Source organism: Malania oleifera, chromosome 13, assembly GCF_029873635.1.
Source record: "Malania oleifera isolate guangnan ecotype guangnan chromosome 13, ASM2987363v1, whole genome shotgun sequence".
Classification (NCBI taxonomy): Eukaryota; Viridiplantae; Streptophyta; class Magnoliopsida; order Santalales; family Ximeniaceae; genus Malania; species Malania oleifera.
The window spans coordinates 8,045,907-8,073,699 of NC_080429.1; the positions used below are offsets into that span (position 1 = coordinate 8,045,907).

At 35.2% G+C, this 27,793-nt stretch overlaps 1 protein-coding gene across 2 annotated transcripts; it reads left to right on the forward strand.

Moving 5' to 3' along the window:
- Nucleotides 1–798: 798 nt before the first annotated feature.
- LOC131146502 (glutaminyl-peptide cyclotransferase-like) lies at nucleotides 799–27,555 on the forward strand. 2 transcript variants are annotated; one of them, XM_058096135.1, is made up of 11 exons: nucleotides 799–1,085; nucleotides 1,563–1,619; nucleotides 2,231–2,266; nucleotides 6,952–7,016; nucleotides 7,366–7,429; nucleotides 24,920–25,037; nucleotides 25,146–25,243; nucleotides 26,241–26,311; nucleotides 26,604–26,631; nucleotides 27,053–27,107; nucleotides 27,299–27,555. In XM_058096135.1, the coding sequence occupies exons 1-11, from the start codon at nucleotides 909–911 to the stop codon at nucleotides 27,415–27,417; spliced, it is 888 nt and encodes a 295-aa protein (XP_057952118.1). In that variant the 5' UTR covers nucleotides 799–908; the 3' UTR covers nucleotides 27,418–27,555. The 2 variants fall into 2 exon arrangements, with proteins under 2 accessions (XP_057952118.1, XP_057952119.1); XM_058096136.1 differs by having other exon boundaries at nucleotides 861–1,085; nucleotides 27,305–27,555.
- Nucleotides 27,556–27,793: the final 238 nt, after the last annotated feature.

Below are 27,793 nucleotides of genomic sequence, written 5' to 3' on the forward strand. Positions count from 1 at the left end.
AATAATATTTTTTTTCCAAATTACTATAGTTACGGAATGGGTTAAAGTTACACAATATGACTTGTTAATTTAAATTTATTAGATTTTTATTACTTGAACCAAAAAATAAATAATATAACTTCTTTAGTTTATTATATTTTATTTGTTCTTAGGTGCCTAATAATTGGTAGAGTATATAACATATTTTATTTTATTAATTAATTTATGAAGCATGTGATTAACGAAAATGAGACAAAAAATTTTAAAAGTTAAGCATGTCAAGGTCAAATTCTGAGCTTGTGTCAATGTGAGTGTATGATTAATTAATTTATAATATTATGCTATTGTTGTTTAAAACTAAATTTTGTATAATTTCTAATCACATATGATCCCCCTCATGAACCATAATTATTGAAAATAACTTCTATTTTTTTTATCACAAGTAATGATTATTAAATTAATAATTTTATTAATTGAATTTAATAATTTTACAGCTCCTAATAATAATTAAATTACTTTGAAACAACAAATATATATAGTAATATTTTAAAGCTATCTCATAAATAAATTGATTAGTATTCAAAACATAGGACTCGGTAATTCATTTTTAAATACTAATAATGAAATAAATTTTTTATACTCTCTAGTAATAATTAAATTAATAAGTTTAATAACTAATAATGCTTAATCTAATAATGAATAAAATTTATTTCATAACTATTTCTAATTTTAAAATTTTAATTTAATTTAATTTTTTTTACTTAATCTTATACTTAATATTATAATAAATACATTATAATTTTAAATATAGTTTTTTGAAAACACGGGTGGGGTGACGTAGCCACCAAGCGATTCCTTTTCTGTGATTTAAAACGACGCCACCTGGACTGTTCTTCATCTTCTCAACACTGCCTTTACCTTACCCTTCCATGGCTTCTCCTTGCTCACTTTTCACAAAACCATTTCCGATCGCTTTCGTTCTTCTGCTCCTTATTCTTAACTTATGCTGGAAGAGTGAGCCCTCCGTCGCGGGCCACGCTGCCGCCGACATTCAATCCGTCGAAGTAGTCAACGAATTCCCCCACGACCGCAGGGCCTTCACTGAGGTGAGTTCGTTTTTTTTCCCCCTTTTGAAAAGTTGTGCGCATTTTGATTTCGTATCAGTGGCTGGAGTTCTTGGCTAATTTTTTGATTTTATTACCAAAGTTGAGATTAATTTGAAATCTAAATCTAATACACTAAGGTAGTGTTTGATTAGATTCACATAAATTTGAAATTTAAGATATAATCTTATATTTGAATTTGTATGAATTTGAAAGAAATCTAATATCACATAAATTTAAATTTAATATCTGAATTTTATACTCCCAGACATAAAATGATTTATTATTTTAACTTGTCTTTGTGAAATTATGAGATCTTTTATGTTTGTTCGAATGATGATGAGCATAAGTTATATTTCTTCCTCATCTAAATTTCGAGACTTGAAAATTATTGTTATTTTGTTATCATACTGTTTTTGTTATTAAAATTCCATGTTTGATCCATTCAATTGATTGAGTTTGATGCTTATGTGCTTTTAGGGGCTTGTATATGGAGGAAGCGACACCTTGTTCGAGTCAGTTGGTCTTTATGGAGAGGTGACTTAAAAAATAGAATTTATTTTTTAATTTTTTAAAAATTATATGAGATAATATTTAGATCATCGATTTTGAAACTTGAATTTATTTTTTTTATAAATTTAAAAAAACATAAATATGCAAAATAATTTTTTATTTTTGTTTATAGATTTCAAAATAATGATCAAAATTATAATTTATTTTTTTCTTTTTAAAAAATATATAAAGTCCTATTTAGTATTATGAGTTTTGAAATTTAAATTTAAATTTGTATGAATTTATTAGAAGTTTTACATAACTCACACAAATTAAAGTATAGGATCTAAATTTCATGTTATCTATGTAAAGTAAGGGTTGAAATTTTCAAAAAATAATAAAAAATATCTTTCAAAATTTTAAAATAAATTTAACAACTAAAAAATAAGGTAATATTTTTGTAATTAATAAAAAATTTAAAATAGAAAATAAAAATTATTTTCCAGAAACAGATTGTGCATACAAATGTCATAGTTTTAAAAAAATTAAAATTGAAAATAAAAATCATTTTTTACAATTAAACAGGAAAAAAATTAGATTCTTCTCATGTTTGTTAATTTGTCACCTGACCACCTTAATTATTTTTGACATTTCAGTCGTCAGTTCGGAAAGTTTTCCTTCGGACTGGGAAGGTACGAGTCTTTGAAGCATCCGGGCTCTTATATTATATAGACTTCCTTTAGCATGTTCAATTTCTTAGCTTTTCATTTTGCACATTTGCCATGCACAAACATTGAAAAAGAAAATCATTATTTTGGAATAACTGTTGTAACATCTCAGAAAATAATATGTTTGTAAGTATAAAAATAAAAAATAAAAAAAATAAAAAATAAAAAATTAATTAATTAATAATTATTTTTAATTACATAATATAATATATTTTATATATATATATATATATATATATTCAGGAAAGTTGATTAAGGAATTCAGGCAACACTCTCTCTCTCAACTCACGTCTCTCAACTTTCTCTCTCCTCCACCCGTCTTTCTCTCTTTTTAATTTTTTTTCCGATACTCGACCGATCGAAAAATAGAGAATATTATTAAGTTCATATCTCGACCACCAATATTTTAACTGGAGTGAATTTGTCATAAAAGCGTCGTAGGCACTACTCTTGGGATAAGGTAAATTTTTTTTTTTTCTCTCATCAATTTTTCTTTAAATCTTTAGTCAAATCGATGATTGGACGCTACCACGAGGTCCTAGCTATCCTCTTCATTTTAATCGGAGCAGATTTTTAATTCGGATTTCTGAAGCACCACTTCAAGGTTAGGGTAAGGATAATGGAATTATATCCATTAATTATTTTTAAAAGTTTAATTAGTTATTGGGAGTGTGTGAGTATAGAAAATGTTAAAATAATTGTAATTCTGGGGTTAAGTTAATTGAATTGAGGAAAAATGTGATTTCAAGGTTTTGAATTCCGAACGCCACGAGTGTGGATTTAGGGATTTTAGCAGACCTCTCAGTAAGCAGATAAGAGAATAAATTATAACAGTTATTTTTTTTTTTGAAAACTACTAGTTGAGTAAATATGTGAAAATGAGATTATGATATATTCACTGTGATAATTATAATATGAATATCAGGTGAAAAATTGTGTGGCATGAGGAATTTGAAATAATAAATTTATACTGGGAAAATGTTAGAAATTGAAAAATGTGTTTTGTATTGAGAAATATCCTATGTTATAGTATGGAAATGTTTTACTTAGATGTGAAAATATGAGAAACTCAGTATTGTTATATATACATACATGTGTATTTTACTGATAAATGATGAAAGTGATATACTGATGAGTATTTTATGAAAATTGATAAATATTGAAATAGAGGTATATTTTACTAGATAATGATAAATGTGTTATAGATAAAATGAGATATATATATATATATATATATATATATATATATTTAAATAAAATAATGAGAGATGTGTTATACAGATATGCGAAATGAAATACATATGAGATGAGAATTGTGTAGAAATGATGAAAATTATACAAAAATGATATAATGATACAAAAATGATGTGAACTATACTGACTTGTTGAGATATATTGATATAATGTAATGTGAATACTAAAATTTGGAAATGAGAATCCTGATAGACTAGAGTAATTTTGAGAGCACGGTATCGTTGCTAACATTGTGTTAGTGTAACCACACGACTTGTATAGCGTGTGGTGTGACAGTCGATTGGGCCAGTGAGAAGGGTTGTGTTGTCCCCTAGAGTCTGGACCAGGTGTAGGCAGACCAATTGTACTATATACATGTTCATTGTTTTGATCTAACCAGGTAAGCTAATCACGGTTAGATCCAGCTTTCGGGTCGCACAACCCAATCATGTGGGGTGAATACATGCCAATGTGAATATCCTCAGGACAGCCATGTGTTACAGACATGACGTGTAATATATATAGGTGGATGTTCATGAGTTAGGGAATGTTATGAAAGTGAAAAGTGAAATGAACAGTCATGTGTTATAGACATGACGTGCTATATACTGGTGAATACCTATGAGTTAGAAAATGTGAATATGAATATGAGAAATGAAAGAATGTGAATTGATATGAGAAATGTACAGTCATGGGCTACAAACATGACGTGCTATATGCTGGTGGACACCCTAGGAAATGTGAAAATGAATATGGGAAATGAAAGAATATAAATATGAATATGATTATGAGGAATGAGAAAGTACGTAAATAGTATAAAAATGAATAAATACGTATATGATATGAGAAAGAAAGAGTATGTATATGACATGAGATGTGAAAGTATACAAATAAGAATTGAGAAATGAAAGTATACGTATGTGATTATGAAAATGATATGAAAGCTTATGAAACTATGCTTTACATACGTATATGATTATGAATACACATCCGTATATATTTTTCCAACTAGTATATTTATTAAAATGGAATGTAATATGATATAATTGAACTCATGTGCCACACTGTAAATAATTTATTTCGACTTACTGAGAGGTGTGTCACCTAAATATCTAAAGTTTTTAAGGAATCGTGACAAACCAGTAGATAGAGTTCCGTGATAGAAGAGGAGATGGTACCTTGATAGACAGGGCAAGTGTTTGAGTTGAGAAATAAGTTTTGTGAAATCTATTGGGATATTTTGTGGAGTTGTAGAGATGTATGTGTGTATGATAGATATATAGTACTCTGGTATTTGTATTCGAAATGTTATGTTAATATTGACTTTCGTTGTTAGGTTGTATGAAATGGACTGAATACCCGGTATCCCATTTCGAGTTGGGTTATGTTAATATGGTATCAGAGTTTGTGATGTGGTAGATGCTTGTTTATTATGAAAAAAAAAAAAATGGTATGAAAAAAAAGATTAGGGCGTTATGTGATACCCCGTAGAAGAAAGGTTTAAAAAGAATTAGATGTTATTACCCATATCAATAAGGTGTACCTTTCTTTTCGAGAGCCTTCCCATAAGAACTCCACGGTTAATCATGTTTAGTTTGAAGTAATCTTGTGATGGGTGACATTTTGGGAAGTTTTTTCAAGAAGTGTGTGAATGAGGACAAAACACACTTAAAAGGGCACGTGTTGATCTGTGGGTTCTGTCATTAGTTCGACAAGGCCCGCCCCCCTATTGTTTGGTCCAAGTGGAGGAGGAGAGACCCAGTGTTCCCTGGCAGACCCATGCCGGGGCATTACAAAATGGTATCAAAGCCGATTACTCAGCCGGAAGTGTGATGAGATTCACATCGCCAGGGTTTGAAAATGTGGGTTCGCAATGAGGACATTGCATTCTGTAAGTGGGGAAGAATGTGATATCCCGTGGAAGAAAGACTTAAAAAGGATTAGATGTTATTACTCATATAAATAAAGTGCACATTGTTTTTGGAAGCCTTTCCATAAAAACTTCATGGTTAAGCGTGCTTGGCTTGGAGTAATCTTGGGATGGACGACATTTTGGAAAGTTTTCTCAAGAAGTGTGTGACTGAGGACAAAATATACTAAAAATGACATGTGTTGGTCTGTGAGACCAGTCATTAGTTCGATAAGGCCCACCCCTCCTGTTCTCTGGTCCAAGTGGAGGAGGAGAGATGCAGTACTTCCTGATATACCCAGGTCAGGGCGTTACACGTTACATATATGAGTTTCTTAAATGGCATAAGCAAATACTTAATACTGTGTTTGGGAGCATACATTTTTAATTTTGAATATTAGATTTGAGTAAATTTGGAAAAATTTTAATATAATTTTATATTACATCTTATCCAAATATAATAAAAATTCAAAACTAAAGTCTCTCCAAACTCCAAACATGTAAATCCAAATGTATAAAAGAGATTGAGTTTCTGTAAATTTTTTAAATTAAAATTTGGAAAAAGGCTTATATCTTGATAGGGTGTCTGTGTGGCTTTCTAATACTTCTTGTTGGATATTGATTGCCATCTTGATTTGTGCCATGTAATATTTTGGGTAAAAGATATCGATTTCTTTTGAGGTTTGACAAAAAAAATACATTGCTTCTAAAATTTCAAAATTTTCATAAACCTCGACGGCATTTGATTTTTGAGACACTTATGTCCATCTGAACACTTTTTTTTAACCAAATATAGGGAAGGTTGTATTTTTCTGTGCAACTCTTAAGACAGGTTTGTAAAATTTTTGAAATTTCAAGAGAGTTTTTTAAAGTCTCTTAGGTCAAACCTTATGAGAGGTTACCATTTTTTTAACTTTAATATTTGAAGAGAGAGAGAGAGAGAGAGAGAGAGAGAGAGAGAGAGAGAGAGAGAGAGAGAGAGAGAGAGAGAGAGTTAGTGCGTTCTGAACATCTAGACAAGCTTATTTCTATTTAATTTCAAATTGATTCTAATTGAGTCCACAAAGGTTGATATTCGCCTTGAAAGTCTTTTTGGTTTGTATCAAAGTAAATGGTCCTTTGCTAAAGTGATAAACTACTCTATTATAAGTTGCACTACTTGGTGGTGTTTGTCCGTAATACGGAGATAGCGTTTAAGAGTATGAATTTTGAGAACTTTAATTTAGATTTTAACAGATTTGTGTGAAATTCAGAATAATTTTGTATCATATTTTTTACAAATTCATACAAATTCAAATTCAAAACTTGAAATCAAACTCCCAAATGCAGAATAAGATCACTATAATTTGAGAAATTGATGGTCGTCTTTTGTGGGATGCTTAGGTCTAAATGCCAGTATTTTATGAGAAGTTGCTAATTTATTTTTTGATCATAGTATTGTCAACAAAAAAATTTGCAATGCATCAGCTATTAATTTGGAAGTGATTCATATTTTTGGCTGTAACAGGTTGAGGTTCTTCAGAAAATGAATAAATCTTATTTTGGGGAGGGTTTAACTCTTCTTGGCGGCAGGTTTGTAAATAGAACCATATTCATTAGAATTGAAACTCTCTTGTTGGTTCATTAATTTTATTTTTTGGGTAATAATCTTAGCAACTTTAGGCATGAGCTCCCAGAGGACATGATAAAATCAATAAGCAATTAATCATTATCATGCAATTACATGTTACTAAAAAAATTATTATGGCATTAACTAATGGAGCAGTTCTTTTTCCTTTATAGATTGTTTAGATTTGATAATTAATATTAATTGTTTATGATTTTATCAACCTTGAAACTTTATAATGTTTCCACTTCAGTTAACTTTTTTAGCTTCGTAGGTTTAATTGTTCTAATGCAGCGATAATATGCATTTTTGTAGGTTATTCCAAGTAACTTGGCAGACAAGAATTGGATTCAAATACGACCGAAATAACTTAAGCAAAGTTTGTGCTTCTTATTTTTGCCTTAACTTTATTTGAGGTTCATATTTAACTTAATGAATTAGTATATCGTTATTGGTTAAATGATTTTGCGTTATATGGTTCTCTGGTTTTTTTAACAATTTAGTTTTAATGAAATATAAAAAAGCATCACCTAATATCATTTTTATGATACATTTTTTGTACCTTTTACATAATCTTTTTGAGTGAGTTTGATCTCTTTTTTTTTGTCCCAACTTTTTTAAAAATAAAAAATGGGTGTAACGTGTTTGGTAAGCAATTTTTTCAACTTTTACGTGTTAACTTTTAACTTTTTGGGAGATTTTTTAAAAATTACAGATTTGAAACTTGTAAAAGCTAAAAGCTAACTTTTTCTCCATCTTTTTTTTTTTTTTTTTCAAATATTGTAAAAATATCAAAACATAAATTATATTTCCTAAAAATATATATTCATTTTAATCATTTTAAATACTTTTAAGTACCTTTCAATGTAAATGTTCGTTTAACTTGAACACGCGCAACGGAAGCATACAATCAAACATAAATACCAACAATCACTAGTGCAAACACTGAATAATGAAATATACTCAAAAAGCAAGCAAACAATAATAAAAAGAATAAAAACCACAACTAGATTGCACAAGATTTACGTGGTTCGGCAATAACCTACGTTCACGGGAGCAGCACTTGAGTTTTCACTATAATTAATGTCTCTAACCCCAATAGAGTTATATAATGATGTTTATATAACATCTAATGTGTAAAGAAGTGTTCTAGTAAACCTAAACTACATCTATAGCGATCCCTCGGAGGAAAATCCTCTAGATAAGCTCAATCAACAAGCCTCCGAATTCAAATCACGTAATTTGCTCCGACGGAAATCGTTGGCGGTTTGATCAAATCATCAACGGTTTTGTGCTGAGCAAAAGTTCTCCTGCGTATTGCTTGAAACCTCATCTCATGCAATTGTCCCTCACTTCACGTAACTCTCTCCGGTACATGTGATCCACTCTGAATATGAATCACATCCCCAACATACGACTTTTTTACCAAATGTTCAAAGTCAATTTTTTATTTCTAATATCTCATTTTTCGCAAGGGGACCAAAATTTTTTAAAATAATATCAATAAGTTTATTCTAGTCATCATTTTTTTTTTTAGTAACTTTTGCTTCTGACATTCATTAAAATTTGAAGTTGAAGTACTTAGCCTAATTTCTTGAAACCAAAGCATAAAAGATAAAACTTTGACATTTGCTTGATGCAATGCAAGCAGCTTTAGCGAAACATAAATACTCTTGTGAGTTTTCATATAGTATCCGTGAAAATTTTTAGATATAATCGGAATAGGTTAGTGTTTGCTTAATGTAAGACAAAGGGATTGTTAGTTATAATTTATTTTGTGTTTTTTTATTTTTACGTAAGGAAGAAACAATAATGACAACATATTTATTTTTGTTGCTCTTTCACATTAATGCTTTAATATCTAGAACAATTTTTTACATTTTTATTATTTTAATCGTATGTTGTTTATGATATGACTCATATACTTGGGGTTTATAAACAAAGGGAAGGAAAAACATATGGATGTTTTTTGGCGTGGTGTAGCAGTAGGTACTCGTCGACGGGTGCCCTATGTTAGTTGATCGACTAGTAGATACCAAAAGTAAGAAAATTTCAAACTTGAAGATTCATCGACGAGAGGATAGACTTGTTGTCTCTTGTCGATGAGTGGGCTTCTTTGGCTCGTCGATGAGTGGGCTTCTTACTCGTCAACGAGTGCGCTTGGGCTACGAGTAGTGTTTTTGAATTTTGAATTTAAACATTGGGATGGTTGGGTAATTGGAGGGAAACCTCCGAGAGACTATTATATATGTCATTCTAGGCATGTATTAACAAAAAGAAGATTTGATATTGTCAAATTTGATGGAACTAGGAATTTTGGTTTATGGCATAGGAGAGTTGTTGGAATTGGTGTGTTTCCAAGAAGAAGGGAGGGGGAAGGGGGGGGGGGTGAATTGGATATTTAAAAACTTTTTGGCTAATTAAAATATTTCGATTCACCACAGTTCATATTCCAATTGAATATTAAAACGTGTACGTAAAATGATTAAGTTATCAGTGCAGACATACACGTGTGCAGTATATCTCATTTAAATTAAATGTATGCATGCAAATATTTATAACAGTGAACAAACAAGCATACACATATTATTAAAGTGCAATAATTAAATGAGATAGAGAGAGAGAGCGACACAAGATTTGTTATCGATGTTCGGCCAAACCAACCTACATCCCCGCCTTGGGCATACCCCCTAAGGATTGTACTATCCCTGCTCACTTAAATGGGCGGAGTAGAAGTCGTTACCTCTCCTTACGGGGCGAGGTAAACCCCAGCTCAATTATAAGGTTGAGCCCAACTTGTCTCACGAGGTTGAAACTCTCTAGTTCAATTTTTAGGCTAAACCGAACCGGTCTCACTTACGGGATGGAGACTCCCCAATTCAATTCTGGATTGAACCCAATCAATACAATAAATACATTTTTGTACATATAAAAATGTTTTTACAACTAAGCTGAGATGTATAACATGAAAGCTTTATAATATATACTTTAATATGATATGAGTTATGCTTAATAGAGTAAGAGTGTTTTTCTAAAAATGATTTTGCAATCTTTGAAAAGAATATATATGATAAAAGGTTTCAAAGATTTAAACCTTACAAAAGATTTTCTCCAAACAATATTTTTCAAGAACAAACTAGAGAACTTAGGGTTTTGGTTTCAAAAGATTTTGCACAAAACAAAAATACAAGCATTTGATATTCAATGTGCAAATCAAAGTAAGAATTTATTTCTCCAATATAATATCTACCATGGAAATATATGGAGAAATATCAAAACAAACTCCCAAAATGATTTTCAAAAGTGAAAAGGAAATGATAGGATTAATGCCTTGAATGAAAAACAAAATGCCTATAAAAATTACTCTTTTGTAAAAATAGTTTACAATAATAAATGAAAGAGAGTTTTGGAGAGTAAAAGATTTAACTCCAAAAAGAATTTTTGAAACAGAAGTTCAAATGGGGGAACTTTGATCAAAAAATATTTGAGAGAATTTTGGAACTAATCAAAGTTACTAATTTAAGTTATGCAAGGGATGTTTACAGTTTTTCAACAAAATATGACCATTGGGGACATATTAAGAATTTTAAAAATTATTTAATTATGTTTTTACCCTAATTACCTTGGTAAAAAATTAGCAAACCGAGAGGTTCGGTTGCTCGGTGCAATGGGCCGATTGCCCAAACAGACACTTCAAATTTGAAATAATTTCAGGGTTCGATTTGCTGTGGGCAGTAGCTAGTCGACCGAGCAAGGCGAAAATCCAAACCTTCGAGGTTTGGTTGCCTATCCTCAAGTTCGATTTGCTGGATCATGGGCTTTGGTTTGCCGAGGCATTTTTGAATTTTAAGTTCGGTTTGCTAAGGGCAGTAGGAAAAGTCAAATCTAGGGTTCGGTTAATCGTGGGTAGTGCATTCAAATTGGGTCGGTCGGCCGGGCTACGGTCAACATTTTAACTTTTGGACAGGTCGGTCGCCTGAAGCGTTTATAACGCAATGAGTTCGTTCAACTGAGGTTCTTTGAAAAACTTATTTTTCCTATCTTTTGACCTTATATGATATTGTCCCTTTTTGTGTGTTGGAAATTTAGGCTTAAGGGAATTTTCATGATGTGTCTTAAGGTCAATCTATGGCCTTGAAATAATCAAAAAAATCTAATGTCGGTCGACCGAAGATGAACCCTGAGGTCAGTCAACGGACTTGTGGTTCCTTATGGTTAGTCTATGGCCATCTGAGCATACAATCCATATCATACAGATGTATGCATTATTACAGACCAAATAATAAAATCAAATGCAATTACAATTCAAAATATGTCTTCTTTTTTTCCTTTGCGCTTTGACATCATAGAATGCGCCAGATTTGTGCTTTAAGACCTGTGTTGGCTTCCATGTTCTCTTGATCTTATGTGTAACCTGAATAATACCTGTTCACACACTAAAACACACACATAAGAGACACTTGTGTTTGTCAGCATCAAAATAGAGATCAAACTTAAAAAACCAACAAAAGTGAAAGACATTCTTGTGCAACAAGGAATGACTAAGACTCTACTTGGCAATCAAACAGAAGGAATGAACGAGGCAACATAGGTAGATTTGAAAGCAAAGGTTGGTTCTATAATATGCTTGTGTTTGACCGGCAAAGTACTCTATCGAGTGATGGATGAAGATTCTCCAGCGGCTATATGACGAACGTTAGAAAGCCGGTACATGTCCAAATCTCTCAATAATAAACTTTTTCTTAAGTAACATTTGTAACGACCTGCTCCTTTTTCGCATATATTATTTTTTTATATAAATAAATTATCATCACATCATACATTCCAGCTCAGCAGGTGACAATCCACCTGGGCCCGTGGGCACCAAGGATATAACAAAACATACAGCAGAAACCTACGCAGCAGAAAGTACAAAATCATATACATCTCATCATAATGTGCATAACACATACCAGAGTCACTACAATTACTATCTCACAGTATATACATCTCAAAAATGAAATCTAGGGACAATCCCAACAAAACCTAACTGTCCCTACCAAAAACTTACCATTCCAAAGAGGGCAAACAACTGATCTAGATCAGCGGGGCTTTTCCCGCTCTCCTATTAGGGGCTCTTGAAAAATGTATAAGATTTAGGGGTGAGACACCTCTCAGTAAGGGAAATAAACTAATACCAGTGTGTGGCAACATGAGTATTCTGTGTTCTACATATACCACACATAACATGTTCAATACTGTTTATCAAATCTGGGAAAACATATGCATATCAAAACATGGCAGAACATACTGCATTTTCATAAACATTTCTCATCTCATATAATAATAATAATAACATAAAAACAATCCTGGTAGGTTAGCTGGCTGTTGTCATGTATTACCCCCACATGACTGGGTTGTGTGGCCCGAAGGCGGGACCTGACAATGGTTGGCCGACCACTGCCAAGTCAAACAGTAGTTTGTAGGTCCGATGGGTCTACCCAGACTGGTCCGTACACCAGGGGCGATAACAGCACACTTCTTGAAAATAACCACATCGACCATCGAATCTCACACCACTCCGTACAGCGGCGTTAACACAGATATCATGATCACGAGGACCATGGACACATAGCAACGGTACCGTGCAAGTGTTAGCCTAGACCAAGCCAACCAGGTTCTGATATCATATACATATACTAAAACCGTGATACATAAATATCTCATCTCATTTATTTTCACATCAATCATATCATTTCACATATATACGTGTATCATAAAAATCATCGGCCCGTACGCCGGCAAATCACATAACACAGCCTGTACGCTGGCAAATCACATAGCACAGCCCGTACGCTGGCAAATCACATAGCACGGCCCGTACGCCGGCAAATCTCATCCACATAGCACGGCCCATACGCCGGCAAATCACATATACATATAAAAATATCTTGGCCCGTACGCCTGTTTTCCATCATAAAAATCCATATCGTCCCCATTAAAAAAAAAACAGTATTTCACAACATTTTTATACTCATGCCACACTAAACAAATTTTCTACGTATTCAACATATCATCATTTAAACAGTATTTTTCAAATATAAATCATATATATAAATATATTTATTTTTCCTGAAACCAGATGCCACATATATATACATACATTTTCTCAAAACAAAACTAGCTTAGTTTATCCCCTTACCTGATTCCTGAAAAGCCCCTAAGAAAATCTTCCCCGTACCCACAGGGTTCTCAACTCAATACCCTGAAAATGAAAACTCGCAGAATTAAAGTTTAGTATTTTCGTACGTACAACATTTTCTATAACTACCACTAAGTCAATTTCGACTTAAAAAGTCTTACCTCAACTTAGGGATGATTCCCAACGTTCCCAATCAATACCTTGGAACTGAAAATTTTCAATATTAAAGTTCAGTATTTTTACGCGTATATCATTTTCTTCAACTGTCAAAAATCCAAATATTGAATATAAAGCCTTACCTTGGATTTGGGATGAAATCCAACTTCGTTTCCCTGACGATCCGCTCCGGCAGACTTGTAGAGAACTTTGCCAGGAGCGTCGTGGTGGCTTCGGTTTGTCGATCCGGCGTAAAACTAGCCCGGAATCGAAGAGAGAGAGTCGTTGGAGAGAGAGAGAGAGAGAGAGAGAGAGAGAGAGAGAGAGAGAGAGAGAGAGCACTTCCAAAAAATATCCAAGTAAGCTTCTTGAAGAAGCTTTCCACTTTCTATATATATATACCTTTAACCTTTATATTAAATACATATCATAATAACTTACTTATATATATATATATACACACACACACATATATATATATATATATATATATATATATATATATATATACATGCTTCAATATATATATATATATATATATATATTTTCCTTATCATACTATTCATTTTACTTGTTAATTTAATTAATTTATTTTATTTTATTATTTTATTATTATTATATTTTTTTAAATTAAAATTTATTATTTTTTTTCCCGGTTACTACATTCCTCCCCCCTTAAAAGAATTTCGTCCTCGAAATTTATTGTTTCCGCAACTCGCCATCCTTTAATCAGGAAAAAGGGTCTACTCATTTTATTACCTACCCTCACTTATGGCGGAGGAATACCGTGGTTACATCTCGAGTCTTGGAAGATTACATATACAAAAGAAAACTATTCTCCAAAAACTAAAGTACTACACTATTCAACCATTACATGTACCTGCAACAGAAAACTATTTAACTATTTACATTTATTCACTCAGACTTCTTGAAATAAATGTGGATACCTCTGCTTCATCTGCTCCTCAGACTCCCAAGAAGTCTCTTCTACTGCATGATTCCTCCACAAGACTTTTACTTGAGGAATCATCCTGTTACGTAGCTCTTGCACTTTCCTATCCAAAATCTATACTGGTACCTCCTCATATCCCAGTGAATCACTAAGCTCCAACTCATCATAATTGATGACATGAGAAGGGTCTGGGACGTATTTCCTCAACATAGTAACATGAAATACGTTGTGAATCCTAGACAATACAGGTGGCAAAGCTAGCCTGTAGGCTACCGGTCCCACTTTATCTAGAATCTCAAATGGACCGATAAACCTAAGACTAAGTTTACCCTTCCTCCCAAATCGCATAACCCCTTTCATCGGAGCTATCTTCAAAAATACGTGATCACCTACGTCAAACTCTAAATTCCTGCGGCGATGGTCGGCATAACTCTTCTGTCGGCTCTGAGCTGCACTGATCCTATCCCTGATAAGACAAACTTTATCACATGCCTGCTGAACCAGCTCTGGTCCCACTACTCGCCGCTCACCCACTTCATCCCAAAACAAAGGAGAACGACATCTCCTATCGTACAGAGCCTCAAATGGTGCCATGCCAATACTAGATTGATAACTGTTATTATAAGCAAATTCTACTAATGGCATGAACTGGGTCCAACTACCCCCAAAGTCTAGTACACACGCTCTGAGCATGTCCTCTAATATCTGTATCGTCCTCTCAGTCTGCCCGTCTGGCTGAGGATGGAATGCCGTACTAAACGATAACTGAGACCCTAGAGCCTCCTGCAGACTCCTCCAAAATCGTGATGTGAATCGTGGGTCTCGATCCGACACAATAGATACAGGCACCCCATGAGAACGTACTATCTCCTGAATGTAAATCTCCGCTAAACAGCTGAGGGAGTAGCTAATCTTGATGGGAATAAAGTGGGCGGTCTTCGTCAATCGATCAACAATCACCTAGATGGCATTATGACCATGTAACGCCGTCGGCAGTCCTGACACGAAGTCCATCGATATGTGATCCCACTTCCACTCCGGGATGAATAACGGTTGCAACTGCCCTGCCGGTCTCTGGTGCTCAGCCTTTACCTGCTGGCACATCAAACACTGCGCAACATACTCGACAATCTCTCTCTTCATACCACTCCACCAGTATGACTATCGCAGATCTCTGTACATCTTCGTACTACTGGGATGAACTGTATACAAAAATCTGTGAGCCTCCTCTAGAATAGTCTTCCTGATCTCAGTATCGGCAGGAACACATAATCTGGAACGGAACCGCAAAGCTCCGTCATCTGTGATACTGAACTCCTCCCCCTGCCCACTCTGTACTTTGTCTATCACCTCCACTAGCTCTGGATCTTCCTTCTGGGCAGCTTTAATTCTCTCTTGCAGGGTAGGCTGTACCACTAGGCTGGAAATACATACTGGGAGATCACTCTCCACCAACTCTATGCCGAGTCTCTCCAGATCCATTCTGATCGGATGCTGGATCCCCATAGCCGCTAACACTGGCTGCCTGGATTTCCTACTCAACGCATCAGCTACCACGTTTGCTTTCCCTAGGTGATAACTGATGGTACAATCAAAATCCTTAATCAGCTCCAACCACCTTCTCTGCCTCATATTCAGTTCTTTTTGCGTAAAGAAATACTTCAAACTTTTATGGTCGGAGAAGATCTCACACTGCTCACCGTACAGGTAATGCCTCCAAATTTTCAGTGCGTGTACCACTGCAGGCAACTCAAGATCATGGGTAGGGTAGTTCTTCTTATATTCTTTCAACTGCCTGGATGCATACATCACTACCCTGCCATGCTGCATTAATACACAGCCAAGTCCCTTCAAGGACGCATCACTGTAAATGGTATACCCTTCACCCCCACATGGGATGATCAACACTGGTGCTGTGACTAGTCTCTGCTTCAGCTCCTGAAAACTCTGCTCACAACTATCGTCCCACTCAAATCTAACATTCTTCCTCGTCAGTCGTGTCAAGGGCCCTGACAAAGCTGAGAATCCCTCAACAAAACGACGGTAATAGCCTGCTAGCCCCAAGAAACTCCTGATCTCCTGGACATTTCTCGGGCTAGCCCAATTCACTACAGCCTCAATCTTGCTAGGATCCACAGAAATACCGCCTCCAGATACAACATGCCCCAAGAACACGACATTCTCCAGCCAAAATTCACATTTACTGAACTTGGCGTACAACTTCTTTTCCCGAAGTGTCTGCAAAACCTGCCTCAAGTGCGTCTCATACTCCTCATAGTTCCTAGAATAGACCAGTACATCATCAATAAAAACAACAACAAATTGGTTTAGGTATTGGTAGAAGACTCTATTCATCAAGTCCATAAATACCGCAGGAGCATTCGTCAAACCAAACGGCATCACTAGAAACTCGTAATGCCCATACCTAGTCCTGAAGGCCGTCTTTGAGACGTCTTCTGCTTTCACCTTCGCCTGATGGTAGCCAGATCTGAGGTCAATCTTCGAATACACCCGTGTACCCTGGAGCTGGTCAAACAAATCATCGATACGGGGTAGAGGATACCTATTCTTGATTGTCACTTTATTTATCTCCCTATAGTCTATACACATCCTCATAGTCCCGTCTTTCTTTTTCACAAATAAAACTGGAGCTCCCCACGGAGATACACTGGGCCGTATGAAGCCCTTATCTAGCAGATCTTACAACTGATTCTTCAATTCTGCTAACTCCACTGGTGCCATTCAATAAGGTACTTTAGAAATCGGCGCTGTACCGGGAGGTAGATCAATAGAGAAATCCACCTCACGGTCGGGTGGCAAGCCTGGTAACTCATTTGGAAAAATATCCACAAACTCCTTCACTATAAGCGTGCTAGCAAGTTTCGACTCATTCTCTGACATCTCTTTCACAACCGCCACAAACCCCTGACAACCACTCAGCAGTAGTCTCCTGGCCTGAATAGCTGAAACTAGTTGAGGCGGGGATTGTACATGCGACCCTACAAACTTGAATTCTGCTTCCCCCGGGGGTCTAAATATCACCTCTCGTGCACGACAATCTATGCTGGCAAAATTAGCCGCTAGCCAATCCATGCCAAATATAACGTCAAACTCATGTATGTCTAACACTATCAAATCAACAGACAATGTTTTCCCCTGAATCTCTACTGGGCAGTTGCAGAGTACCCTACCATACCTCACTACCGACCCAGTCGGTGTAGATACCAACAGTTCAACATCTAATGATTGTGTTTCAGCCTCACATAATTTAATACACCCCAAGGACACAAACGAGTGTGTAGCTCCTGAATCAAATAATGCAATAACTTTAAAAGAAAGCATAATGACCATACCTGTCACCACGTCACCTGATGCCTCAGCCTCACCCGGCGTCAGAGTGAACACCCTGGCTGGAGCCGTATTCCTTTGCTGGCCTCCCCGTGGTGCCTGATAACCTCCCTGGTATGGTCTAGGAGCTGGAACCGCATCTGGTGGAGTAGGGTAGTCTCGTACCATGTGCTCCGATCTACCGCAGCGATAGCACATCGGAGCTGCATCTGGCGGGGTAGGACAATCTCCTTCTATATGTCCCGATCTACCATAGCAGTAGCACACTACACCACCAGCTTGACACTCTCCCAGTGCCTCCTACCACAAGTCTGACAAACTAGAGGACCCTGCCCTGTCTGCACCTCGCGTCCTCCCATCTCCTGTCTCCGTCCTCTACCATGATTACCTCTCCTCCACTGACCCGGCCTGTGACCCTGCTGGTAGCTCGTAGATACAGATCTCTTTCTCTGTCCCTGCTCATCCGCATTAAGACGCTCACCAATCTCTGCCAAGGCCGCCCTGTCGACCAACTCAGCGAAGTCCTGGATCCGCAGCACCACCACCTGCCTAAATATACTCCGCCTCAAGCCTCTCTCAAACTGCCTCGCCTTCTTCACCTCATTAGGAACAATGTATGGGGCGAATCGAGAGAGCTCGATAAAACGTGCTGCATACTGCTGGACGGATAGCTGTCCCTGCTTCAGACTCAGGAACTCTTCTACCTTAGCCTCCCCCACAGTAGCTGGAAAATATCTGTCAAAGAACAGATCTTTAAACCGGTCCCATGTCATAGCTATTGGAGTCACCCTCTGCTGCTCTAATAGTCTCATCGCAGTCCACCACCTCTCAGCCTCTCCTGTCAATTTATAGGTGGCAAAGAGGATCCTCTGTTCCTCAGTACATTGCAGCACAGCCAAGATTTTCTCAATCTCCTGCATCCAGTTCTCAGCGGCTACAGGATCAACTCCACCTGAGCACGCCGGAGGATTCATCTTCGTAAATTTCTCTATAGTGCACCCATGGCCTGTAGATGGACCACTCTGCTCCCTCGAGCTCCTAGCAATCTCAGCCATAACTTGCTGAGCCACGCTACGTAATACCGCATCAGAGTCGGTCCTAGCTGCACCTGATGGTCCTGCTCCATCACTGCCACTCGCATGGGCACTATGTCCTTCTGGATCCATCCTGGAAAATAGCAGTTGCAATTCAGTAATCCTATCCTCATAATTTACCCACCTATCCTCACCACTCATCTCAACATTTCCAACTCATTGTTAATCCCCAGTCCTACATTCTAGGAACACAACCCGACAATAGCTTACTATGGTTTTCCTGAAATCGTCACCCCAGGAAAAACACAGAAACTACAATGGAAGTCCTGCCTCTAGACTGTAGAACAAAATCTCAAATCCTTTCCTAAACTCTGGTATTGTTCCTGCTGCACTCTAAAGTCTATAGAACCTAGCAACCTAGGCTCTGATACCAACTGTAACGACCTGCTCCTTTTTCGCATATATTTTTTTTATATAAATAAATTATCATCACATCATACATTCCAGCTCAGCAGGTCACAATCCACCTGGGCCCGTGGGCACCAGGGATATAACAACACATACAGCAGAAGCCCACGCAGCAGAAAGTACAAAATCATATACATCTCATCATAATGTGCATAACACATACCAGAGTCACTACAATTACTATCTCACAGTATATACATCTCAAAAATGAAATTTAGGGCCAATCCCCACAAAACCTAACTGTCCCTACCAAAAACTTACCCTTCCAAAGAGGGCAAACAACTGATCTAGATCAGCGGGGCTTTTCCCGCTCTCCTATTAGGGGCTCCTGAAAAATGTATAAGATTTAGGGGTGAGACACCTCTCAGTAAGGGAAATAAACTAATACCAGTGTGTGGCAACATGAGTATTCTGTGTTCTACATATACCACACATAACATGTTCAATACTGTTTGTCAAATCTGGGAAAACATATGCATATCAAAACATGGCAGAACATACTGCATTTTCATAAACATTTCTCATCTCATATAATAATAATAATAACATAAAAACAATCCTGGTAGGTTAGCTGACTGTTGTCATGTATTACCCCCACATGACTGGGTTGTGTGGCCCGAAGGCGGGACCTGACAATGGTTGGCCGACCACTGCCAAGTCAAACAGTAGTCTGTAGGTCCGATGGGTCTACCCAGACTGGTCCGTACACCAGGGGCGATAACAGCACACTTCTTGAAAATAACCACATCGACCATCGAATCTCACACCACTCCGTACAGCGGCGTTAACACAGATATCATGATCACGAGGACCATGGACACATAGCAATGGTACCGTGCAAGTGCTAGCCTAAACCAAGCCAACCAGGTTCTGATATCATATACATATACTAAAACTGTGATACATAAATATCTCATATCATTTATTTTCACATCAATCATATCATTTCACATATATACGTGTATCATAAAAATCATCGGTCCGTACGCCGGTATTACACATTTTAACATAGCGCGGCCCGTACGCCGGCAAATCACATAGCACAGCCCGTACGCTGGCAAATCACATAGCACAGCCCGTACGCTGGCAAATCACATAGCACGGCCCGTACGCCGGCAAATCTCATTCACATAGCACGGCCCATACGCCGGCAAATCACATATACATATAAAAATATCTTGGCCCGTACGCCGGTTTTCCATCATAGAAATCCATATCGTCCCCATTCCAAAAAAAACAGTATTTCACAACATTTTTATACTCATGTGACACTAAACAAATTTTCTACGTATTCAACATATCATCATTTAAACAGTATTTTTCAAATATAAATCATATATATAAATATATTTATTTTTCCTGAAACCAGATGCCATATATATATACATACATTTTCTCAAAACAAAACTAGCTTAGTTTATCCCCTTACCTGATTCCTGAAAAGCCCCTAAGAAAATCTTCCCCGTACCCACAGGGTTCTCAACTCAATACCCTGAAAATGAAAACTCGCAGAATTAAAGTTTAGTATTTTTGTACGTACAAATTTTCTATAACTACCACTAAGTCAAATTCGACTTAAAAAGTCTTACCTCAACTTAGGGATGATTCCCAACGTTCCCAATCAATACCCTGAAACTGAAAATTTTCAGTATTAAAATTCAGTATTTTTACGCGTATATCATTTTCTTCAACTGTCGAAAATCCAAATATTGAATATAAAGCCTTACCTTGGATTTGGGATGAAATCCAACTTCGTTTCCCTGACGATCCGCTCTGGCAGACTTGTAGAGAACTTCGCCAGGAGCATCGTGGTGGCTTCGGTTTGTCGATCTGGCGTAAAACTAGCCCGGAATCGAAGAGAGAGAGTCGTAGGAGAGAGAGAGAGAGAAGAGAGAGAGCACTTCCAAAAAATATCCAAGTAAGCTTCTTGAAGAAGCTTTCCACTTTCTATATATATATACCTTTAACCTTTATATTAAATACATATCATAATAACTTACTTATATATATATATATATATATACACACACACACACACACACATATATATATATACATGCTTCAATATATATATATATATATATATATATATATATTTTCCTTATCATACTATTCATTTTACTTGTTAATTTAATTAATTAATTTTATTTTATTATTTTATTATTATATTTTTTTTAAAATTAAATTTTATTATTATTATTTTTTTTTTCCCGGTTACTACAACATTTGTATGGTTGAAGGATCAAACTTAGATCAACATATTAATGTCTTCAATAAAATCATTAGTGATTTGATGATAGTTGATGTTAAGTTTGATGAAGATGATAAGACTTTGATGTTGTTAAACTCTTTGCCCTCAACTCATACCTATGAAAATCTTGTGACCACTCGTACATGCGGAAAAGAAACTCTTGATCTTGAAGATGTAACAAGTGCTTTACTAAAACTCATGTTATCACACACTGATAATAACCTTTTCTGTCTTACTGAGAAAACACCCCGATATTTATTCCAACATTTTAGCATCTCGAGAGGATGAAGCTTAACACTCAGGGCAGGACATAGATAGTGTGTTGAAAGTTAGTACTGGTGAGAATTGTTTTGTATGTGGAGATGTTTCTGTACACCTAGGATTGTGGTACATTTTGGAGAGTGACTTATGTATATGTGATAGTACTAAAACTCTTGTATTTTATTTCGGATTTGATGTTTATGATTCTACTGCATATATATATAAAATGGATTGTGAAGTTATGGTATTAGAGAAAAAAAAAAAAAAATAGAAATTTCAGGTTGTGACAAATGTAGTCTTTGATGAGAAGGATATGGTGAAGCGTACTTAAGAGTGTGATGAACAAAAATAGGAGCCAGAAAGCTAGGGCAGTAATGAACATGTTGTACAGGTGGAGTTGGAAGCTCAGGGCCACGACAATGATTTGGTCCTATGGTTGCAGGGAGTTCTAGCTTGGGAAACCAACAATTCGACGATATTCCTATACGGAGATCCAAATGCACTATCAGACTTCCACCAAGGTATGAATTTGAAGAGCTAGTAACTTATGCTTTCCTTACTAGTTATAATGATCCAACTATATTTCGAGAGACATTGCACGACCAGGAGAAAGATAGGTGGATGGGTACGATGATTGAGGAGATGTAATCATTACATAAGAACCAAACTTGGGATTTAGTGGAGCTTTCATATGGGAAGAGACCAATAGGTTGAAAATGGGTATATAGGAAGAAGGAGGCAATTTTAGAAAAGAAAAAGAAAGAAATTCAAGGTACGATTGGTGGAAAAAAGATACTCACAGAAGAAGGGGATAAATTATGATGAGATTTTTTTTCTAGTGGTCGGACATACTTCTATCAGAATTGTGTTAGGGTTGGTAGCCCATTATGATTTTCATTTGGAACAAATGGATGTGAAAATGACGTTTCTTTATAGTGACTTGGAGGAACGAATCTACATGGTACAACCGGAGGGATTCATTAAACCGGGAAAAGAAAATTTAGTTGGTAGGTTGAAGAAATCTCTTTATGGACTGAAATAGTCTCCAAGGCAATGGTATAAATAGTTTGATTCTTACATGATCAAGATTGACTACAAAAGGTGTGAGTATGATTGCAGCGTATATGTGAATAAGTTTGAGGATGATTCTTTTATTTTCTTGTTATTGTACATCAATGACATGTTGATAGCTGCAAAAGTTTTAACTGAGGTGAATTAGTTAAAAGACCTATTGTATAAGGAATTTGACATGAAGAATCTTGACTCGGCCAAGAAAATACTTGGGATGGAGATTCACCAAGACAGAATTGCAAGGAGATTATGACTATCTCAGGGCGATTATGTGCATAAGGTGTTGGAGAGGTTTAGGATGACTGATGCAAAACCGGTGTGTAGACCTCTAGCGAATCATTTTAAGTTGTCTACTACAGGTTGTCCAAGTATGGATGAGAAAATTCGGTACATGTCAAAGTTTTCCTACGCTAGTGCTGTGGGGAGTTTAATGTATGTCATGGTGTGTATGAGGTCAAATTTGACTCATGCTATGAGCGTGGTAAGTAAGTTTCTCTCTAATCTAGGAAGGCAGCATTGGGAAGCTATCAAATGGATACTCATATACTTATGGGGTACATCAGATATGACATCATGTTTGGCAAGCAATACAGTTGTCTTTCAGTTATGGGGTTTGTAGATGCTGATTATGTTGGAGATATGGATGAAAAAAGGTCTACAACGGGATATATATTTACCCTTGTAAGAGGACCAATATGTTGGAGATTCATGGTATAGTCTCTGATAACATTATCCACGATTGAGGCGGAATATATGACAGTTGCCGAAACTACAAAGAAAGCCTTATGACTTACTGGTTTAGTCAAAGAGTTGAGGTTACAACAAGATGGAGTGATGCTGCATTGTGATAATTAGAGTGCCATTTACTTGGTGAAGAATCAGATATACCATGCTAGAACCAAGCACATTGATGTGAGGTTCCACTGGGTTTGGGAATTGATAGCTTCGGGTGAGTTTGTGTTGGAGAAAGTTCACACGTCTGAAAATGCAACTGATATTCTGACGAAATCAGTTACTTCTGACAAGTTTGAACATTGCTTGGACTTACTCTATGTCTCCAATTGATAAAAAGGAGACAAACCCAATCGAGTGATTTAAGTTCAAGCTGGAGCATTTGGACATGTTTTTCAGGATTCTCCTAAGGGGTGTACAATCGCCAAGGTGGAGATAGTTGTTTATGGTATGACTCTTATACTTGGGGTTTATAAACAAAGGGAAGGAAAAACATATGAATGCTTCTTGGTGTGGTGTAGCAGCAGGGACTCGTCGACGTGTGCCCTGTGCTCGTCGACGAGTAGATACTGAGAGTCAGAAATTATCAAAGTTAAAGACTCGTCGACGAGAGGATAGACTAGTCGACGTGTGGGCTTCTTTAGTTTGTCGATGAATCCCCTGTACTCATCGACGAGTATGCCTGGGCTGCGAGTAGTGTTTTTGAATTTTGAATTTTGAATTTGAACATTGAGTGGTTGGGTAATTGGAGGAAAACCTCTGAGAGACTGTTATATATGTCATTCTAGGCATGTATTGATAGAGAGAAAAATATCATTGTGAAGTGTATTGTGTACATTGACATTTCTTTAGTGAAATTGTTTGTGTCATTACTTTCGTGGATGTAGGCTTTGCTGAACCACGTAAATCTTGTTATTATTGTTGTGCTTGTTATTTCTTGTTTAGTGGTTGTGATTGATTTGCTTGTTGCCTTTTTATTCCATTATGCATCATTTATCTGATCCTTATTCACAACATCGTACTTGTTAATTGCTTTTGTATTTGGTTCTAATGAGGTCTTAATCTTTTCCTTGGAGTTGAAATTGCCAATCTTGTTAAGATAGAAGTTTTTGGGCCTGTTGGAATCTTTTGTAAGTTGTTTGGGAAAGGAATGCTATTTGGAGATTGAAGTAGAGGCCCATTAATCACTAAAAGCATTGATTATTATTATTATTATTATTATTATTATTATTATTATTATTATTATTATTATGTTTTTTTGGGTGTGTTTTAGATTGTTTCCTTGAAACTTTTGCATAAATTCATTGATTTGGTTACACTTTCTATTTAAATTTTTATTTATTTATTTATTTTTTACTTTATTTGATTTTGCTAACCAAACATGCCGTAATTTTTGTATTTTCATAATTGTGCAGTTTGTGAAATTTAAACATTATATGAAAGATGGTTGGGGCCTAGCAACTAATGGTTTTATTTTGTTTGGAAGTGATGGAACTTCAACATTATATCAGATGGATTCCCGAACATTTAAAGGTTTCTTATATGCAACAAATAATGTTTAGGGTCATTTTTAACTTTTGATTTATGATGTTTGTTTTGTTTTGTATTACCAATGCCTCTAACTAGTTTCCATTGATACAGTACTAAGAAAACAAAAAGTCAAATACAAAGGTCGCGAAGTGTACAATCTCAATGAACTTGAATTTATGAACGGTGAAATCTTGGCAAATATTTGGCTGGTTAGTAATCGTATCTTTGAAGAAAAAATTAGGTCTTTCTGAGGGACCAGTGTGTTCTTCCTATCAATTCTCTTTAGCCAATGAAATCATACCAAACAGTGTGTCATGTAAGTTCTACATGATTACATGTGAGTCATACCAAACTTCTTACTTGAGCCCACATGCCACGCTACTTGGTATAATTCCATTAGTCAAGAAGGACCGATAGGACCACAATTGTCCTCTAAGAGGACTTCATTTTTATTTGTTTCTTTGGGATTATTGATATATATTTGATATTTCTATTTCTAGGAGATGATGTTCCTTTTGGAAGTCAAGTAGCATAACACTTGTTACTAGATGTTTATTTCCACGCCTGGGGGAAGTTGTTGTAAAAGTTTGAGGGCCCATTCGTCATTTTTTTTATTTTTATAATATTTTTATTAAATAAATGAACAATAATAAACAATTTTGGGCATAAATAGTTTTTTTTATTTTATTTTTTTTAAAGAATTACAAAAAAGGTCATCTTGTTTTCTAATTTTTCAAATTTGTATAGAAAAGTTGAGCAAACATAAATTTTATTATTTCCCTAGATTTCTAACTCTTTTTTGGATAGGAAAGTAAAGAATTCGGATCTTGAACTTTAATTTGTATCTATTATACATAGAGTTTCTTGTAAATCTACACAAATTCACATTCAAGACCCAAAATTTATAATTATAAATATTATATTGTAAATTGTTTAGAAAATAAAAAAATTTATTTTTTTGTTATTATTTTAAAATCTAGAATAAAAATTTTAAAAATTGTTTCGTACATTCAAAGAAACCCTTATGTTTTTTAAAAAAAAAAAATTAAAAAAATAAGATAAAATTTTAAAAAATTGAAAAATATTTTCCATGACTAAATGGGTCTTAACATATTGAGTTTGCAAATTCTAAAATATCAAGTTCCTTGAGGAACCATTTCTATTTTCTATTGCCTAATGAATCATTTATATTTTCTACTTGAGCAGACTGACTGCATTGCTAGAATCTCAGTGAAAGATGGGAGTGTTCTTGGATGGATTTTCCTATCAAACTTAAGGTTTTATTTTCCCTTTCTATTTTCTTTTTAATGCATCTAATATTTTCATTTGAAACTACTTATAAGAAATTATTTATTTAAAAAAAATACTTATAATAATAATAATTTAAAATTAGTTTTCTAAAATAAATTATTTTCTTAAAAAAATATTTTAAAAAATATTTTAAATAATTTAAATTAATAAATATTTATTTTTTAAAACGTTCCAAACTTAGACTGAATAATGATCTAAAGAACAACTTCAAATTGATTTTTGGCAGTTGATTAACTCTTTCTTCTCATGTCCTTATAGGGAAAGGCTAGTGGCAGCTGGAGCAAAGGTAAGCTAGGGCCTTTTGTAGATGCAAGTAGGGTGAGCATAATTCGGGAAATCCGAATTAACCGATCAATTTTGATTGGTTCTATTTGGTTAAGAAATAGGATCGGTTTGATTCAATTACGGTTTTACCGAATTTTGATTTATCAGTTATCGGTTCGGTTAAGAGGAGTTTTAATTCGATTAACCGAATTACCTAAAAAGGTAATTCGGTCGGGTATGGTTCGGTGAGCTCCCTTTGTTCGGTCGGTTTGGTTAATAGAAATCATTAACTAAAACTTTTGATTAATTTGATCAATTAACCGAATTTGACTGAACCGATTGTTTGTTCACCCCTATGATGCAACCTATACTTGAACACTATAAAATTTTAATTGTTAATCTCACCTCTAAATTTCTTAATCCTTGATTTCACTATCTTGTAGGGTATTGATGTTTTGAATGGCATAGCATGGGATTACAAGCAAAAACGTCTTTTTGGTAAGTCGTGTCAATAGACGATTCATCTTCAAATTATATCGTGTTCGAAAGAATGAATTTAAGGGTTTTTTTTTTGGCGTTTAATTCGTATCTTTTTTTTTTTTATTTAATCGATTCAATTTGATTTGATATGATTCATTTTCTAGTTTTTTTGGAATACCCATCTGATTCTGCATTTTTTTTTTTGGTAGTGACAGGAAAATTATGGCCAAAGCTTTATGAAATCAAGTTGCAACCAATGAGGAAACCATTGAATGGATCAATTGAGCATCTTTGCATGCCACACCCTTCTAATTTTTCACATCAATAAATCCCATTGAGATGACGAGCATGATTGAGCAACTCGCCTTGTTTGTTTCGATTCTTAGACAAAATCCCAATTCGAGCAATTGTGTGCTAAATTACAAAATGGTTTTTCTTCCTAATAAATTGCAGTTAGAAGACCAAACTTACTTATATTTCTAATTGACTTCATATGTTCTTTACTTGTTTTGAAAAGAGTATGGGATTGCATAATGGAATTTATGAACGTAGCAAATAATGAAGCACCAAAATATAATATATATACAGAATATATCTGTAAATAACAAGGATCAACACGAAAATATACGTGGTTCGGCAATGCCTACATCCACAGGAGCAATTCGGCAAAGGTTTTACTATGTAAAATGAAAGTGCACAATACA